We start from the raw sequence: 20,387 nt of genomic DNA on the forward strand, positions 1-20,387 counted from the left end.
TTTAAAAACAGTTTCACGTCCGCCTATAGTCAAAATTGTGAAAACAGAAGAACAATTGATATTATTGAACCCGTTCCCAAAAACAATTCTCAGCAAATAACCGTACCAAATTTGATGCGACAGAAATGAGGCACAAACAAAACAAAGCATCCAATTCGATCACAGTTGCAAAGACATTTTGACGTTCTCGTGAAAAGCCCTTCGTAAGCTTTGTCGGAGAAAAGTGCGATACAGATAAAACTGTATTTATTTACTCAAACATTTTACAAAATCTTTCATTTAAGCAATTCAAAGTGGTTCCGGTGATGTTTACGCTTCTATAAATGGAGGTTTGTAAAAATCAGGTGGGAACCGGCCCGAAGCTGGTGCTGCAGAAATGTTAGATTTAACAAATGTTAATCATACATTATATAAATATATATATATATTCAAACTCAAAGCAACAATGTGACCTTGTCCAGTGATGCATGATACATAGCAAAGCTACCTGTGACTATGTGTATTTTGTGTGTGTGTGTGTGTGTGTGTGTGTGTGTGTGTGTGTGTGTGTGTGTGTGTTAGTGAATAATTCATATCTCCTCCCCCCCCCCCCCAACCCCCCGCCGTGGGGTGCAGCAGGCAGTGTAGGGAGGACAGGGGAGGCGGAGGGGGAGAGGGTGTTTGTTTCATTGGCATGCCGCTCCCTGCCTGTCTGCGAGCACACAGGTGGAGCTCCCCGGTGACCGGGTTTGATTGACAGGTCCGCTGACTGCCTGCTGCATCGCTGATAACGCTCGTCGTGCCGCATCCAGCTTCAACGGCGCTGACGCTTCTCAACTCACCGACGCTCGCTCGCAACACGAAAGCAATGGAGTCATATGCAGATATACAACAACACGGAGCCGCGGGGGTGGAGGGTGGGGGGGGGGGACTCACACATTACCAAAAAAAAAAAGAGTAATCCTAACATTTTGGTGAAATATTACCCACAATCAGACCATTTGTTTGTATTCCTCTATATATGGCAGGTTTAGTACAAATGTGAGGTATTTGTGACACTTTCTTTTTTAGAGGAAAATACACTTTTCTTTTTATTCATCTAACTTTCAAAATCACTGGCTACTTTATAAATTAAAATGTTTTACATACCAAAGCAAGATCTTATCAAATATGATGCTCCAACAACAGAGCTCAAACATTAGACTTTAGACTTTATTAATCCCACAGTGGGGAAAGTTAGTCGTCACAGCAGCGTAGGCCTATGATCTCTTTTGATCCATATTTGTCGCTCCGAGCACCTGCAACGTAAAATTTATGTTTTAATAAATCTTAAAAATACAAGACTCCATTAATATATTTTTTTCAGCAGATATCTTACTTACAACCAGATTGAGCTAGCTGAGCAGTTTAGTGTTTCTATGTGCTGTATTTATTCGGTTTGAGAAACTGTCTACACTGGGACGAATAACTAATCCAACGACAAATACTTGACCGATGAAATGATCGCGAAGCTGGAACTAAAACTGCCGCCTTAGATTCGGTGTTAATATGGAAAATTAACCTTCGCTCTTAATTGCTACGAGAGAGCCGCCCGCCTCCGAGCGTTTGTCTCCGACAGCCGTTAACGAGCCGGCTGCGAGACGCCTACAAATCAGACCCAGAATCTTTACCCGACCAGCGCAGAGAGCCAACTCCTGTGTGATTACGGGCCCGTGCGCGGCGCTGACAGCGTTGTCATGCCCGTGGCACTGGTTGTCCTTCTCGGGGGGCTCCGCCAGAGTTCGGACGGGAGAGGTAATTGGGACGAGAAGCAAAGGTGGATCGGCGGCTTAACCTGAGCGAGGCGGTAATGAGCAGCGGCGGTCCTGCTTGGCGTCATTCGGAGTCTATTTATGCCTTTTAGCACAAAAATAACTGCTATTTGAGAGTCATTATTTCCCTGGATATTTTCTAAAAGGGCTGATGGGTCGTGACGTTTTTTTTTTTTTTTTTACCGCTCTGCGACATTAAATGAGTGAGGGTGGAGGTGGGGGTGGGGGGGGGGTCGATGGGGTTGTCGAGGCAGGAAAGAGGATTTTTTTTTTCGACCTCGTGAGGTGTTGGACAATAAATGTTCTTCCTATCTCGCCTGAATGTTGTTGTGTTTACTTGAAATTGAAAGCTGGACTGATGAAGTGATCGGAGCTTCTTTTTTTTGTGTGTGCCTATTTTAGCTCCTTGTTTTGGTCTAGTTTAGTGTTAGTCAGTCAGGTTGTGAAGGATGTGGAAAATCACCCAAAAGCGAAAAAGAGAAAAGGTGCAAAAACTAGAAATTTTAGTTCTTGACCATCCTTGTTTTGGTCTAGTTTAGTGTTAGTCAGTCAGGTTGTGAAGGATGTGGAAAATCACCCAAAAGCGCAATTGTAAAAGCTGAGCCAATTGGATTGTCGTTAGTTTGGCACTATTGGACAAGAAAATAAAACTAGAAATTATGAATTTTTTAGTTATTATGACAATTCATCCAACAGAACTGTTGACATATGGCGAAAAAAGTAAACGTAAAAATGATGTAAAACTATATAAACATGAAAAAAAAAAGCCAATCACTTCATGTTTGAAAGTTGTTGTGTTATTTCAATCATTATCAAATCAATAATTTGCAACACCTAGATACACTTATTCACTTGATAAATGCTTTTTAAATTGCACAATGTCAATTAATTAGGGCCCAAAATGCGGTAGGCTATTAAGCTTATAATACTTGTTTCAAGCTAAAACAGTTTCGAACATTGCCAAAAGTATTAAATAACAATAAAAGCTACGTGCAGAATTATTTAAGAGTCACACTGTGAAATTATTGTAGAAATAAAAAAGAGTTTGTCTGGTGAACTTTTGGTCATCGCATCTCTAAGTGGCGCCGCAGCATCAACCTGATGGAGTTCAGTGTGGCTTAAAGGATATCACGGATATCGAGCTGTCAATCGTTGCTGTGTTGTAAGCACAGACGTGAGATTGGCTCACTGCCTCATTAGTATCCCCCCCCCTTCAAAGCAGGCGCTCATTTCCCTAACAGAAGGTGTCACTTTCTTTCAAAAGGCAGACTTGTCATTTTGGAAAGAAGAAGCTCTTTTTTTTCTCACAGCTTGATGTGTCATTATGTTCCCCCCCCCCAAAAAAAAAACAATTGAGAGGCAAAGCCATTAGTTCCCACACGTTGAGCGGTTCACACACAAAAACAGTCTCTGAGCAGGAAGACATTTTAACATGTACGTACACATGAAACTGTAATGTTTCTACTTCAGTTTGCGACCACATTGAACGTTTTTCATTGTGAAGCTTTGTATGGAAGCCAAGAGGTGCCGTTATTCTCTTGAGGTTGTTTCAAATTAAGTCATTTATTTAATGTGTATTTGAACAAGTTAGACATCTTTGATAACAGCTTGAATAATCCAAATTATATACAATATGTACGTTATTATTTTTCCCATCCCTGATATAGTGTATTTTCTTCTTTTAATTTGAGCCACAATTCATTAAATTTACGGTCAATTTGACAAAAATTAAAGGTTAAATCTAAGAAAACAGTAAACCAGAACTAAAGTTTCTTAGATAACCACACCCCCTTGGGGCGTGGCCAAATGTTGAAGATAATTAACATTTTGCTGAGTCAGTGTCGAAGTTTAAATTTAGTCTTTAGCGACTGATTTGATTTATTTTGATCTAAATTGGTTTTTAATTAAGCTGAAATGACTACTTTTAATTTACTGGAGTTGTGTGCAGTTTTCTTGCGCAACGAGGGATTATTAGTGACATTTCAGACGCTCATCTTCACCTTGACCTAACTATTTTCACTCCGCAATCATATTGTGACATTAAAAAGCAAAAAGTCTTTTGCAAATGCTTCATAATTTGCCAAATATGGAAGGTGCTGCTTTTAAATCGAGGCCGAAACAGAGCGTTGTATTTACCATCACTCTGCTTTGTATATATGTTCATTTATTTCTTCCCCGTTATGTTTCTGCGTGACGTTGCACTTGCAAATTACGAGTCTATACCATGAATGTAATTTGTAAGTAACACGGTTGTTTTTTCCAAAGATGATTCTTGCTGAAGCTGCAGAATGTTTTTTCAATCTAACTTTTGGTCAGTTGGTTGCTCCTCTGCCGTCTTGTAGCAGTCACAATGAACAAAGGAGGAAATTGAGAATATTTTACAGAAAACATTTCCTCTATTGTAGCCCGGGACTTCGTCTTTTCACCTGATATATGTAGGCGAAATAAGAACACGGAGAGAAGCGTGAATCCAGCACAGCTCTCCAAATCCCCCCCCGCTGCTTTTCAAAATGTAAATCCTACCTGTGTAAGCGTTAGTGCGTGTTACCCGCTGCTGAAAGAACAGATTTGACAAGTCAGATCCTTCCCCAGGAAGAATCTCTCGCAGGTTTATTCAAGTGTTTTCTGGGCTCAGAAGAAGTGTTCAGCCCTCTGAGGGAGAAAATGAAAATGTCTTAATGGAGCTCCTCTTTTCCTTCTCCGCACTTCACCCGAGGCCATTTTCCCTTCAACAGATTTCTTGAAGAGCTCAATTGTGCTCAGCTAATGCATAACAAACAGATGGAGCTGAATGCAATCACTCCGGAGTGGCGTCTCTGTCTCTTTTCTTCTCTGAAGCGTTGAAATAAATCAGAATTATGGTTTTTGGCATCGGCGCAACGACGCAGGAGGAGAAACACTGCAGAGCAAAGTAGTTATCATGTGGCTCAGAGTCACGGATCGGGATCGGGTGAAGGGAGGGGGGGGGGGGGGAATTAATTAACATCATTTGGATTCTGCTTCTCGGATGCTTTGGTGGGAACGGTTGCCGTGACAACCCCGGGCGACCGGGGGCGGAAAAAAAAAAAACCCACAGGTTGCCTGCAGGTGATGACGGATGTCTCGGTACGGCGCGAGGCGGACACGGCGGCGGTGTCGCGTTTCCCCGAGTTTGTCGGGGTTTATAAAAAGCGGCGGCGGCCGACGTTGGACGGAGCCGCTGACGACCTGGCGGAGGCACCGAGCAGATCGGAGCCTGCGACTCAATTAGCACACAGATTCATAATTTTGCACGGTGGCTTTAACTCAGTGCAGCCGTTTAATCAAAGCTGTCCAACAGAACTTTTTCTTATTTATGTGTGTCCAAACAAATACAGATTTTGCTGCAAAAGAAGCTGTAAATAGAACAGACGTGCGGTCGGATTGACATCGACCTTTGACCTTCAATCACCTAAATCTATTTACTTCGTCCACGACTTCAACTAAATCTAAAGGTACCTCTAGACATTCCTGAGACCTTTTTGACCACCAAAATCGAATGATATTAGAGTGGGGCCTGTCAATCAAACAGACGCCCCCACCCCCAAATAAATCAAACATGGCCTTTTGAAGCATTTTCTATATTGACGGGAATTGTTTTCTGATGGACGGCCAGAAAACTAATAAGAAGGAGCGACTTTAACGAGCAAAACCGACATAACTCGTGGAGAACTTTTATTGACTGAGAATTTCATCAGAGAAGTTGAATAGGAGTCTATGGAGGCTTTTTGGAGCCGACCCTCTGGCGCCACCCGGTGGTATCGCAGCTTAAGGCGCTTCCGCATCTGCCTCATTTTTCAGACCCAGAAGCTACATCCACTGGGGGGTTTTCTGTAGATATCTTGCGTAACGACCACGGGTTTGGAGTCAGGTGACAGTGCCCTTTGACCTCTCAACACCCAAATTTGAATAAGTTTACCCTCGAGTCGAAGTGAATGTTTGTGCCAAATTTAAAGAATGTCCCTCGAAGCGTTCCCGGGATATCGGGTTGACACGGGAAAACATTAATGCAGTGATGTTTCTTCGGTGAACTTCGAGAGGAGGATTTAACGCCGTCATCAATCCCGGAACCGACTCGTTCCCTCTGACGGCAACACGAAAGATGTCCGACTGAAAGGTACGTCCATGTGCACATCGCCTGATAATGTTGTCTCAGCTGCTTTATTGCCGCTTCTTGTCTATTTCTTGTAATTTGTAGATGAGTTGAGTTCATAAATCTTTTTTTATGTTTTTTTTACGTCAGATGGTGCCGGGTTGGATTGGAGATTGGTGAAGGTACTGCCAGCGATTTGTTGATACGTTGTGGGAGGTTTAAGGTTGAGGTTACGACCAGTTCAGGGACACTTCACAACCAGTCACAGGAGCGTAGATTTTAAGGCGCCCTTCGACTGATCCAATCCAGCACCGACCGTAACGTCACTGAGTGAATATATATACTGAACGAGATATTTTGGGCGGCGGAGATGACCACGTTATCGATGAAATAATGCAATTCTCCTTTCAAAAATAAAGCACCTTTCAGATAACTGGATCATTCCCGAGCTTCCTTTATTCGCCCTTCATCTTTTACAGGGTTTACGTTGCAGCCGGTAGTTTGATCGGATTGTTTTAGGAAACGAGGGGCCTCGGCGTCGACGATAAACGCAATAAATTCACACTCGACAAACTGCCGCGACCTCAGAGAAACCAGTCGGACTGTAAATCCCCTGCAGAGCGAAAGCAGAGTGATTGGCGTTTCATTCGGAGCCCGGTGCCGGCGGAGGGGTGAATCCGCAGGAGTCTGCTGACTCAGTTGAGCGATTGTGTTTTGCCCGAGCCCGACATCCAGTCATTGATTTAATTTGAGCCACAGACAGATGAGATCAGGGAGGAGAGATGATCTGAGGCTGTCGCTGCTGTTAAACAGATGTTCCTGATAAAAAAAAATAATTTAAAAACTCTCCCATCTGTAAAGTGATGAGGATCAAAGAGTCAGATGTGGTGAAAATTAAATACAGAACTGCAGCTACATAAGTTATAATAAACCTACAGAAACTGGTGGTGTGTCCATTTTTATGAACAGGGACTGAATACTGACTTTATCCCTGTTAATCCATTCTATAAATGAATGTGATTTTATGTGACTGAAATTTGTAACATCGAATGTAAAGTGTGAAACGGGTTTGTATTTGTACTTTCTTTTTTAATGTTTACAAAAAAAAGTGCCTTGATATTATGAAAAGCAACAAAACCAGTTGAAAATGTTCCAGTTTCTTCTAAAAATCCTTCAGGCTGTACGAGTAATTCATCACACGTCAATATTTTTTTTTTTTCGTACCGTTGTTTTCGTAACGAGTACTTTATAAAAAATGAAAAGAAATACATGAAAATGACATGGAAAAATAAGAGTTCAAATGTTGTTTAATTGTTGTTGTTTTTCGGGAGGTTTTTTTTGAAGGCGGTCGATTTTCTTGAGCTTTAGCTAAATGAGGAAACGGCATCAACCAATCACATCTTGTGGAATTAGAACGGATGTCGATAATTAGCAGTTTATGTAGTTTACTTTTGGTCAGAGTAGAGTTTGTAGTAAGCAGGCAACAGTGTCTCAGTGGCTAACGTACGCGTGTCAATGACTTAATAATAAACTATAAATCACATTTGAACTTTTTCTAAGCTTTTCTGGCCTAAATTTACAATAATAAGAGAACAAAAAACACAGAACAGTAGTGTTTTTTTTATGCAGCAGAAGTAATATATTTTCACCGTGGATGAAGGTTTCATGAGAACTTTATTTGTACAAAATAAATGAGTACAGGCCAAAAAACAGCAGTCAGCTGTTTTTCATTTTAAGGCGTTTGTGACTGATGATTGTAAAAATAGCAACAAAACGAAACTGAGCCGTGATCAAAAATGAAAAAAAGAATAAATGCAAGAAATGAACCCAAATATACCTGCTGCATTAAATTCCTTCATCAGCAGCAACACAGGAACATAAATATAAGTATGAAATGAAACAGAAGTTAAGCATATACAGGAAGTGTATTTTCAGAATAAGGCACATCGTATACATCATGTCAGCACATGATGTATAGTGACGGCACTGCGAATGCAAAGCTTCTACTGTATATATATTAAAGAATATCTGATGACCGAAGCGGCAGAAACTTAAAAACCCTGTGATCCCGATGAACCTCAGTAATCACTCCAGGAGAATAAAACTTCAAAAGAAACTGTGAATATCAAGCAGCCGAAAATACAACATTCATACGCCAAAATGCAGCAGAGTTCAAAAAAAGCTTTGAAGCCACCAAACGCCACAGAGCTCACGCCGCCGTAAATCCACCACATTCACTTTCAGACGAGTAATTAAAGTCTGTGCAATGTCACCGTGAGTGCGAAGGGGGGCCGCACAAGTTCATGCAAGGTTGTTTTTCTTCTTCTTTTTTTTTTTTTAATTCGTTTTACAACCAGTTAATGTGTGCGTGTGCTCCTCAATTAAACTCGAAGCTGAACTGGACAAAGATTTTTTTTTTTTTTTTTTTTTTTGTGTGTGCAAAAGTTGGATTGTTTGGGAGCTTTCATCGAACCCACAGAACGTGATTTAAATTATCTTTTGCACAATTTCTAATATCGGGGAAAATGTGGAAAACAATTGTGCCCGAGGATTTTTTTTTTCCCAGAAAAACACAAGAGTATTTGGTTCAAATATTTTTAACTTAAGCATCACAAAGGCTCAACGAAGAGCCGGAAACGAAAACGCACCAGTTTACGTTGAGCGGCGGCGTCGACACGAACGCAGCGTCAGGCTTCAATGTCTGCCGAAGCTTTTTCTAGCACCACAAGGTTTCCTGTCCGACTCCGAAACCCGAAACAGAAACCAGTCTGCCGTTGACGTCGCGTTAGTTTCTCTTCTCAGAGACCAGCTGAGGCCATTTTTCACCTCCTCGCTTTTGTTTGGCAGTATGTACAATATCAAATGTACTTTCCAGATAAAAGACGAATACACGAACTTCTACATTCATCACGCCTTTTGAAGATCGACCAGCTAACTTGCCTTCGTTCTCTTTACCCTCTTGTGCAAATGTAAACCCCCGACCGCCTGCGCGTTTGACGCTAAATCGACACGGCAATCTGAATTCACGAATTAGTCAACAAACGACAACAGACCAAACCCGATGTCTTCAATTAGCAGATTTTTATAATTAACCAGTTTATATTCTGATGATTTTCCGGTTTCCGTAGCAACTTCTTCCATTTTAATACATTCAAATAAATCAAATGTCCATCATCGGCGTCGACCAATCACAGAGCTTCTCTCTATAACTCCCGGCCGTGATAAGTTTTCTCTTCCAGCGTCCCTCCCTTCCTCTTCCGTGTCAGCTCCGGCTCATCTACTTCCTGTAGTCTTCCTCTGATATCCGGGTGGCGCCGGCCTCCTCCACGGGGCCCTCCCTCTTGGTTTCCATGGCGACCTCGGTGTAAGCGACACCCTCCGCCAGCGCCTCGGGCGTGCCCTGGGTTTGGAGCTCGGACTCGGTCTCGGCGCCCTCCTGGCCCTCGGCGACGGCCCGCTCCTTCTTCAGCTTGATGCGGAAGGTCTCCTTGGTCGGAGCTTTCTTGGCGATGTTCTCCTTCAGCCGCCCGCCGGACTGCTTCAGCCGCTCGCCGGCCTGGTGCATCTTCTCCCTCCGCTCGGGCGGCATGACCTTCTCGCCCAGGTTGTGGAACTTGCTGCCCAGGCTGTCCTTGGTTTTGCTCATTTTCTCCTTGGAGAAGGCGGCCTTCAGCGTTTCGGTGCTCTTCGCGACGGACTTCTTGAGGCGAGCGGCTCGCGAGGGGTCGGCCTCCTCCACGCTCAGGTACTCCTCGTCGGAAGAGAGGTCGGCGGGTATATCGTAGCAGTCAGGCTCGATCTCCAGCCCTTCCAGGCCGGTCCCTTTGGGAGACTTGGTGACGGCCACTGACGGGATCTCCGCCTCACCCTAAAGAGATAAGACACAGATATATTTTATTGTCCTCAAAGGGAAGATTTGCTTTAGATCACATGTTGCCAGACCAGAGACAGAAGACATGCCGTCATTTCAACGTGATAAAGACAAAACACACTTAGTTCAGCATCATCCAGGGATTTGGATAGAAATGCACAGCTCCTGGGAGCTTTAATGCTCCTTTAATTTGCTGGTAACGGTTCATTCTGAGATTGTAAAATGTGACAAGGATTACCCGAGATCCATTCTGACCTTTGTCCCTACTTTTCTCATCAAAGCAGTGAGAGTTTCAGTGGTTCGTCTGGCCAATTAGTTTCACTGCAGTTGGGGCAAATGGAGTCATTCTTGGATTTATCTTTACCCAAAAAAAACAAAAAACAAACTCTAATTCAAATTGCTAAACCAGAAAGCTTCGCAGCTGTATTTTTTTTAATTTTTAATTTTTTTTTTCTTGCATTTAATAGAGGTTATTAGTCGTAGGCTAGTAGTTTCCCACCGTTTCCGGTCTAGTAAGCAGGGTACATTTCGAAAACCATGACAAAAACTATTATTTTTGACCAGAAAAACTATGAAAAAACTTTGACTAAAACAAAATTAATAACTGGGCAAAACACATCCTGGACCTGTTTTTCACAATGGTCATATTTTGGACTCTGGAAGACCAAATTATTTCCCTAAATGGTCGTGTACTTTAAAATTCTGCCAGGTTTTTAATTTCAGCATCGGTTCATCTAAAACGTTTTACGTAATACATTTGGTTTTCTCTTTCAAAGTTTTACACCTTAACTGTTACTTAATCAAAAGATGCCTCTCTGCACTGGACACACTGATGAGACCGATATCCATCCATCTCTTCCATCCGCTACGGATAAATCACCGTTCTGCACATTAAGACGACGGCGGGCTCAGATACAAAATACGATATTCCTGAGAGATTCTCTGACCTACAGCCTATTTGACTCTGAAACCAGTGGCATCGTCATGAGATCAAGTTTTTCCTATTTTTACTCACGAGCAGTAACTCAACCTCATTCAGACGGGAAGCCGGATCAACACCAGGAACCCAAGACCACCAGTCATAACAGCACCATCTGGTTTCAGCCATGACGAACCGCTGGTCCCTGTCGGACTGGTTTTGTCATTACAATTCAGGTATTCAAGATTACTAAAGACTTAATCCTACTGTCCTCGTAATAATTAAATATGCATGTAAGTGCAACAAAAATGTGTGTTTGGAAGCATGTAATGGAGTTAGGAAATTAAATGATTTTTTATTTTTTATTGTAATCAGTTACAGTTATTGAGGATAAAACCTGTAACTAAATTACAGTTACTACACAAAATGTCGATAATAAAAAAGAGGTTACATCCGGATATATTCTTTTCGGTAAAAATCGTGTCATACAACATTCATTCAGTCCCTTTGCAGCTTTAAATTTTGAGCCTCGTTTCTGATTGGTTCTCTTGTTTGAAACTTGCACCGCCTCTCGTCTGCCAATCAAATCAAAGGGCGTTGCTTTAAGCAACGATGCGGTTGACTACGTTGTTGGACAAGAACACATTTTCACTGCTGAAAATGCAAACATATTTTCATTCTAACGTAAAGAAAAGACTCTAATATTCCTATTCAGTAAGAAGGATGATTCTGGTCTAGCAGAGGATAGAGATATTGGATGAGTAAAAGCGAACTCGATTTGACATCGCTGTTGCTGTTTTTACGTGATTTTTAATCCCTTAACAAATATTGCTAACACATCAAATTTTTTCCTCTTGACAAAAAACAAAACAAAATATCGAATGTAAAAGATAATGTAAAAGAAGCAGGACTGTCGTATGCATCTGATGGTCGACAGAAACGAACCAGCCGTGTTGGAAGCTCCTCCCAGGCCTGCTCCACCTGCTGCAACCTACAGGTGACTTTGGATGTGAAAGCCAATTAATCCTAATTAAGCAGCGGCCACCTGTGACGATCACACTCATTAATCAGGGAGGAGTCGTCGGAGCACGTCCGGACACCGAATGACACAATAATTACACCGGCAGGGAATGTGGGTCAAAGTATGTATTAATAACCTCGGTGCCGATGGAGGAAGGACAGGGAGAGACCGGCAGGAAGTTCAGAGCCATCACAGACGGTAATTATGTTAACACAGAAAAAAAAAGAGAGAATCAGTCACAGTTTCGAAACACAGCATCTCACAACCTTTTTTTTTTTTAACGGTCGATAAAGGAAAGATAACTAAACGGGGTCTACCGGGCTCTGGAACAGGGGCACAAAAATGACACCAAACGGCAACAAAAACAATTCCAGAGACAACGTAAACAAAGTCAAGCAAAAGGACAACAAAGAAATGCAACAACCAAAACTCGACTCAAAACGATAAAAGAATTTCCGCACGACCACAAAAAAGACACTAAATGGAAACAAAGAAAACTCCTTCAGAACGACTTCAAGCAGACGCAACACGAAAGAGACTCAAAACGTAACAGGACATCAACAAATAGATGCAAAAATATTTCAAAACAAATACAAACAGGTGCTGAAAACACAGACACATAAAAACATCAAAATGACCACAAAATGATGGAAAACCAAGAAACCAAGAAACAAAACAAAACAAAAAAAAATCACCACAACACATCCTCTGAAATTACACATCGTCCTCTGACGCCCCGGCGCCGGATAAACAACAGCCGAGGCGGAGCGGAGGGCCCTGGGTGTAAAACCATTTATATGAAGCCATCTGTCTTTTTCTTATTACTGCCCACCGTCCGGCCCGTCATTATTCAGCCACCGGCGACGACCGTCTCCAACAAAAGCACTCGCCGCTTCCCGTTTAAACGACCGCAGCTGAAGCTCTATATTAGGAGACGAACGGAGGCCTCAGAATAACCCGACAGCACATCAGTCACGAGGAAACTCAACACCGCGACTGTCTCCTCTGCAGGCGGCATCTGACTCGGACTAACCCTGGACCCCATGCGGGAAAAAAAGCACGGTCTCGTCTACCTGTCGGGAACGTAGACGGGGAGTCGGTCTTGACGGGGAACGTTTATCGATCGTTGCCTTCCGTGTCCGGGACGTCTCCGGGACGTCTCCGGGACGTGTCCGGGGTCTGCGGGACTCCGTTAGCGTAGCTTAGCACAAAGACTGGACGCAGCCAATCAAAAATGTGAATAAAATATACTTGTCTGATTTATGTGTCGTCAGGAGCAAAATCAATCTCGGCTTAAAGTTTTTATGGAAAGTTGCTTCTTTAGATTGACTGGTATGTGTTGCATAAAATCATGTGAGCACTCTGAACATAATTTGCACTTTTACTAAAATAAATCCATTGTATTTGACATTGTTTCTGACCTTGAGGTTTGAAGTACCCTTAGTTAATCAGTACCAATTATTTTCATTACTGATGATTATTAGACTTTGATTAGACAATTACATCCCGACAGAGTGACTTGTTTTGTCTGACTTTCAGTCGAAAACTCAACAGGAGCTTTGAGCTCATAACTTCTTGCGATCTTTTTTTTGACAAAATCACAACAAAAACTTGGAAACATGAAAAAAATAAAAATAAAAAAATAATAAGGAAATATTACTCCGCTTTAGGTCAGGGACAATGTTTTCTGATATTACTTTAAAAAAAACTTACAGTGTACTTACTGTAAAATTGGAATGCATTTTTACTAATTTGCATTTAAATAGAAATCATTTATAATAAACTTAACAATCAAACCGAAAACCTTCTTAAAACGGCGGGCAGCTGGTCGTCTATCAAGAAACACAACAGAGCTTTGGCTTCTCTGATTCTTTGTGTAATTTTGGACCGATGACAGGAGCAGGTTGATTACTTTAATGCAGACCTAAACTTCTAGTGTTACCCGCCCCATGTGAACAGAATTGGAGCCTCCGCAAATAGAGCCTGTTGACGGTCCCTAAAGAAAGAATAAAGGTGGCCGGTCCCTGCAGTCAGGATCCGATGACGGAGTATTAAGCACAAAAACAAACAAACAAACAAATCGGGGAGGAAGACGTTGTTTTTAGTTTGCATTTCAAGAATAAAGTGAAAATGTCGAGAACAAAGGCGAACTGTTGTACGCCTGGCACTAATACTTATTCTAATGCGAGATAAAAACAGTTACGAAAAATGTTTCCCTCCTGTCCTGATGTCACTGGATTGTGAACTACAGTCCTGACGCCTCCGGTGGCCCTCGGCGGTACTGCGTGCTTCCGCGTTGGTTTCACTTTTCAGGTCTGGATACAATCTATGGTCTAAATTCAGGGATGTCACGTCTTCGAACACTTCAACATGTAATTTATAAAGCGCCAAGAACAGATGTCAAGATTATCTAACGAGCTTCATTTGGCTAGCTGGTGTCCTCTATTTTTATTCGTTAGCGTCGCAGCAATGCAACACGAGAGACCGCAAGTACCACGAACAATCTGCGTTATGCTTACAGACGTTAAGTTTTGAATTCAAACTGAGGATTATCTCGGCTCTGTATATATTGGGTTCGGCCCTCTGAAGCAACCGACGTTTGCGTCCACGACATCCACAAAACCCCCCCCAAAAAACATCCATAATTATCATCTCGAAATGTTGAAGCTGTTGGCTAGATAAAGCAAATAAATAACTAAATCAAATAGCAGAACATAGTTATCACGTAGTTAAACATTTTGCAGATGAAGAGACGGACGTTTGTCTCAGGGAGTTGGTGGAGACCAAAAATAGAGCAAAAAGAAAGTAAGTACAGTGCAGCTGTATTTTTTTTTTCTCTACATCTTGTCTTATCTCAGATTATTTCTTACCTCTTCTACTATCGTTCAAATGGCAGTTAAAGCTGGCTTTTTAAAAAAAAAAAAGATTATTTTTTTTTACCAGCAGCGGGTCAAGTTGATTGACACCCCGTCTCTCGCTGTATATTGACCCCTGTGATAAGCTGCCACATCAAACCCTCAATTCAGGTTGACAGCAGTTTATGGCCTGTCCCTGCTGGCAGCGAGGGAGAATGCTGTGATCCCAGAATAGGTTCCTCTGTCACGGATCCACAGCAGCTGTTAGCGGCACATTGAGCTCCAGTTACTATTCTGAAGTTTTGTACGTTATCGAGGATAGAAGCTCCGATCTCACAACGAGTGCTGAAAGCTTCTCCGCGCAGCCGACCGTCTTTCATTTCAGCAGGGTTTTATGTTTTACAAGAGGCTTTGCATAAATGTGATGACCGCATTTTCACTGAGAAGGTCAAGATTTTCATTACAGGCAGAAATTAATGGCATTAATGCACTTGTTTTTTTTTTTTAGGTAGGTTTTATATGCAGAAAACATAGAAAAAGACGATTTAGTAGAATAGATGGAAGCAGACGCAATCTGTACAATAGCACTGCAAAAACTGAAAACAATCCAAAATATTCTGTAAATAACATTTTCATGTTTTTTTGGAGAAAAAAAATGGGTGAAGCAAAGATCCCTAAAACCAGCAAAAAAAACAAATATATATATATAGTCCTTACAAAATCACAATATAACCTTAAAACCAATACAACAGACCACGAATTCGGCTTTATATTACTAATAAATTACGATCTTTTTCAAGATGCTTGAAACTAGAAGAATTTGTGTTTAAGCCCACCTTGGCATCATGAAAGAGGACAACAAAGTCAAAACATGACATTTTAAATTTGAACCCCTCCATTTGGAAATAAGCCAACATTTTGAATATTGTCTTGTAATTCCTCAAACAACGACTAAAGCTTTGAAAAAGGTTTGTGAACTCTCGAGACACTCAATTTAATCAATACAGCCTCCTCTTAAAATAATGAACAAGGAAACGCAGGTTTTTAATTTCAGCAGGAGACCGTTGAAATCTAGTTTGCAGGCCGCTCTTGACTCTCAAGGCAAATTAGTACTAGTTACCTCGAAACAAGTCTAATAACTGAGGGGCATTTTGTAGTTCACAAACAAGCTACAAACACTCGTGTATGTCCCTTGCAGGTAATTAAAGCGCTGTAAACAGAAATGTAATTGTGTTTTTATGGGGGGAGTAATACGCTTTACATATTCCTTTTATTAATCCGCTTAGTGCTTCTGGGCAGCATCAACAGGTTTAGCACAAGTTGCCAGATGCATTCGGCTTTGGTTTCTGTTCAGGCACGGTGGTAAACCACCAAGCAAACCACGCAATCAGTCCAAGTAAATAGTTGCGGTGCTCAACTCTTCCAAAGAATACAAAAAGTTTTTTTTTACATTAGTGATTGCGTCCACATTAAGGTTCCTCTTGTTCCCCAGTCTTTACGCTAAGCTAAGCGACACATGCCGTGACTATTGACCCGAACCCGACCCGCATAGACTCGTAAACTTTAAAAAAAAAAAAAAAAAAAGAGACCAATCGAACGAGCCAACCCAAATAACACCCAATGATAGGCAGTTCCCTAATTGAGGTTGATATGAATCTTAAAATCTTACTGACTGAAAAACTGTCAGAAAAGCATATTTTCATTTTACCGAAGCGTATTTCTACGCTGAAGTACCACCCAGCATGGGTCAGTTATTTGGCGAGACTTTGACAGGTCTTTGATTGAGGATATATGTGTATAATAGTGAGTTTTACCAAAATAAACTTAGTAAATTGCAAACAAAGAGCCATTTAGCGAAAGGTGTTTCCTGCCTGACTCCACTCTGCCGATTTAGATTCAAAATTTGACGCCACTCTCTCTGCCCGTCTGACTAAAGCTGAACTCACACAGCCTGCGGTGATGAACAGACTCTCTTTGATCAACTGTTCAAAATCCTTTCAGTTCAGAGAAAAACGTTTTCTTTTTTTTTTCCTGTCCGGCTGAAATCCCCACAGAGCTTCAATTGGACGTTATTACAAAATCTGTCCATCTCCTCAACGACGTCCGTCTCCTCAATCAGCACAAGTGCCTCAAAGTAATCTTACTCGCTTCGCGCTCTTAACTAACATATCGCGTCTCTGCTTGGAGATGAGCCCCGTATTTTTTTTATACCTTTCAACCCTTGGTGAAAAGAGAAAGCTCCCCAGGAATACGTATTAATGCAAATGTTGCTGCGGTTTGGAAAAATTGCTTAAATGGCTCCAGATTAACGAGTTCGGTGAAGCGTTTCTGATTACTCATGAAACTCGGCGGTGAATCACCTTGTTTTCATGCATTTCAGACGACCTGATTATGGCCGACCACTCTCTGGATGAAAGTGTGCCCTCTCAACGTAACGAGGATGCGTTCCTGTAAATTACCAGTGTTGCAGAGTCAAGGGCTCTCAACGGTTTGAACTTCAGACGCCCTCCATTTCCTCACATCGCCGCTCGCTCTCTCGGAGCGTACGCGGCTTAATGAACTTGTTGCTCGGAGCCCGAGTTTGTCCTACTTCATCTTATATTTCATTACGCTCCAGTTTCTCGTAAACAGGAACCCGAATCTAGTTTGACTTGAGGTCCTCATTTGGTTGACTAAATTTAATGTTTTTTTTTTTTTATTGTTAAAGGCTTTGAAGGACAATTTTCTTTATTACCTAAATAACTGTGAAGGATAAAGATGAAATATTTTCCTAAAGGTACGATAAGAGATAATAATGTTTTTGGTCTTGCCTTTGCTTTTGGTTTCAAATACTGGGTGCTCTGTCGGACAAGTTTAAGTTTGGGAGTGAAAAACTCACACAAAAACTAAATGTATGAAAAACAAAGATTTGAACCCAAGTTTTCGGTAACTTCACACATTGTTATTGATATTTGAACGTAAATTGCATTATTATTTAATTTGATCAATTAATCCAGTGGTTTCCAACTTTTTTAACGTTAATCTTTGTCACAAGATTCACATATTTAAACCAGTTCAACCAGAGATTCTAGATAGTAAATTATCCAGTAATCCTCATAAAAAAATTAACAAAAACAGTTTATTGTGAGTAGGGCTGTCACGATCATTAATCTTTAGTTGACAAACAATTGTCATACAAATGACCATATTAGTCATCTTTTTCCAGTTCCTTTTATGCCACTATTATTCTACAAGGCTAATCACAGTTGAATTATTTACTTTATGTAGAAGGAGAGCCAGTTATTGGCTGTGGCGTTTGGGTTTGCAACAGAATCCGTGATGTTAACGGAAATAGTGGCTCATCGAAATGCGGTCAGTTGACTACAGAAGTTGAGCATCTCAAGCCAAACAGTTGGTGGCGCAAATTCTCCACTCGAGTCATCAAACCACAGCAGAAGAAGGAGGTGCAACAAGGTGACGTCATTAAAAACAACGAGTCAAACCTCAAACGGTGGAAACCAACATTTAAAATAGTGATGGAAATACGACATTTCTGTCCAGACGATGCAAAATCCTTAAAGTCACCTTAAATAATTGAGATTAGGCAGTTATGTAATATTTATGACTGGTCTAATTGGGGGTAAACTTGGGATTTTCTAAAAGATATAAATAAATAAAAGTCTTGTAAAGTCCAAAACCCAACAATTGTTTGCTTGACGAATGACTGAAACCATCGATTCGTAGACACGGATGTACTTGGACAATCATTCAAAATGATTTAAGTCTAAATATCATACATTAAGTTGTCTAAAGATTTTGAAAAAAATCGGTGTCTCCAATCTCAGGGTTGGGAAAAAGGTTCCGTCACCCTCATTCAGGAAGTCAAAACCCCAAAACATGTGAACCGCGTTGACATTTTACCAAACGGCACTTTGATCGTCTTCTTACCTGGTAGATGACGACTCTGAACTTGTTGCGGGTGAGCAGCTCATCCTGCGTGGTTTCCACCTTCTTGACGCGAACGTTCTGCTTCTCCACGCGCGCCCGGACCTCCTTGACGTTGGCGCTGACCTTGCGGGTCTTCTGCAGGAGCTTCTCCACCGTGCCGCTGGTGTCGGTGTGGTCCTTGGCCAGCTTCATGACGTCCCCCTGGATGGTCTTGATGTTGCTCTCCAGGTCCTGCTGACGCTCCTCCATGCGCTGCTGGCAGGACTGGACGTTGTCGATGATGCCGGCCACTCGCTCCAGCAGGGACAGGATGGTCAGGGCGCTGATGGGGTTCCCGGCCTCGTCCTCCACCCCGACGATCTCCAGCTTCTCCTGGACGCCCGCCGTGCGATACTTGTGCTGATCCATTGCAGTGTTGTTGTTGTTTTTTCCGGATGACTCGGGTCTTGGATTTAAAAGATTTGAGGTTTCGCTTTGGGGGAAACGGGACGAGGACCGTTGGGGGTGGGGGGTTACCAGCAGGGAGACCGGAGAGTCGCAACACCCGACCGCTGTGACCCTGAGTCAGGTCTGGGGACAGGAGAGAGGGGAAACTCCACCTACCCCTTTTTAAAAAAGGCCTCGGGACCCGGAGAGAACATGAATTCAGTCCTCATCGGGGTGTGGGTTGGGTGATTAACCCGGAGGGGAGCGGCAGTGCTCACACAAAATTCCCCCCAAACCCCCCCTCCACCCTCCCTCCTGCTAAAAATAAAAACTCTTTGTAAGGCGACACTCTGACATTTTGGGAAGATGCAAAGCAGGGGATGATGGAAATCCCCATCCGAGTCCCGCTCCGCTTTGTTAGGACCCACGCGGGCTGATTCATAATTTTGTTCCCGTTATTTGCCGAGTGTTCGTGCGCGCAGCTGTGAAACATGTACATCAACGACAGCTCGGCAGTCGTTTTCCGCAGGTCCGCGGCGACAGATGCAAAAGAAGCCACAGTTGTCTGGTCTGATTACACAGCGCTGGAATGTTTTCGGGGGATTAAAACGCTTGCAGCTCTGCCCTTTTTACGTTGCTCCGTGGGCGCCAGAGTCCAAACATTGACTAGTGATTGAGATCTGAAGCTCTTTATAGAGATGACTGACAGTTTTGCAGCGTGAGGAGTGTCGGACCGGCGCTATTTTAACTCTCGGTCCTCTGAACAGCCACTGATTTATTTAGTTTGAGCATTACTCTGTGTACAATGGATTTTGTAGGCTGGTCCACCTGTTTGAAAGCGTAGAAAAATAAACTGTGAATTCCCTTCCTCATCTATTAAAAAAGTGTTAAAAAAAAAGGGCTTCGTATATAAGTACATCTTCATTTAGTGACTCTTAAATCGTACCGAAACGACTCCATTGTGTTCCAGTCAAATGGAGACGAACCTGTTCATGAAATAACCTTAAAGTATCGCAATAGTTTCAGTTTTCCTTTTTTTTTTTTTCCTGTAGAGGGGTTTTCCTAGCCTGCTTCAGTCATTGCTAATTATAGTCTGGAAACCTTGTTCACGTTAAGGTTTGCTAATCTGCTTCGAAGGAACGAACCAATCACAGACCAGTAGGAGTGACATCAAAGGCGGCGGAGTTTCGGCACAAACGTCGATTACATGGTGGTCAAAGCCGATTGGTCGAGGGCTGCTCCGATAACTTTAATTCACTTTCAAAATATTGATTCGAATGTAAAAGACAAAAGTTCTGAATATTTCGTGAACACTTTAGTGCCTCAGAGAACAGTAAATAATTGAATAGCTGTGTTGAAGTAGGAAGAAAATGCGAAATTTCGTCTCGCATTATTAGCGTGAATTAAACCGCTTTAGAAGGTGGTTTATGTTTATTTTCCCCCAAGCCAACGATATGAACTACACTT

The 20,387-nt window shown here is 42.1% G+C and overlaps 1 protein-coding gene across 1 annotated transcript; it reads right to left on the bottom strand.

Moving 5' to 3' along the window:
• Positions 1-7,556: 7,556 nt before the first annotated feature.
• Positions 7,557-19,169, bottom strand: cavin4a (caveolae associated protein 4a). The gene is made up of 2 exons (XM_069720485.1): positions 18,495-19,169; positions 7,557-9,769 (listed from the first exon to the last, which is right to left on the bottom strand). Exons 1-2 carry the CDS (start codon positions 18,900-18,902, stop codon positions 9,179-9,181), a joined length of 999 nt encoding a protein of 332 aa, XP_069576586.1. The 5' UTR covers positions 18,903-19,169; the 3' UTR covers positions 7,557-9,178.
• Positions 19,170-20,387: the final 1,218 nt, after the last annotated feature.

The sequence above is a fragment of the Brachyistius frenatus genome, unplaced genomic scaffold (assembly GCF_029030835.1).
Source record: "Brachyistius frenatus isolate BFR_SWC_R1_liver_20210118 unplaced genomic scaffold, ASM2903083v1 Contig_242, whole genome shotgun sequence".
NCBI classification, from domain to species: Eukaryota; Metazoa; Chordata; class Actinopteri; family Embiotocidae; genus Brachyistius; species Brachyistius frenatus.

What these genes read in the sequence shown, in the direction of transcription:
- cavin4a (XM_069720485.1), bottom strand. Translation starts at nt 18,902, where the DNA reads ATGGATCAGCACAAGTATCGCACGGCGGGCGTCCAGGAGAAGCTGGAG. An exon ending in TCAGAGTCGTCATCTACCAG is followed by an intron (nt 9,770 to 18,494) that starts GTAAGAAGACGA and finishes TTATCTCTTTAG; the next exon opens with GGTGAGGCGGAGATCCCGTC.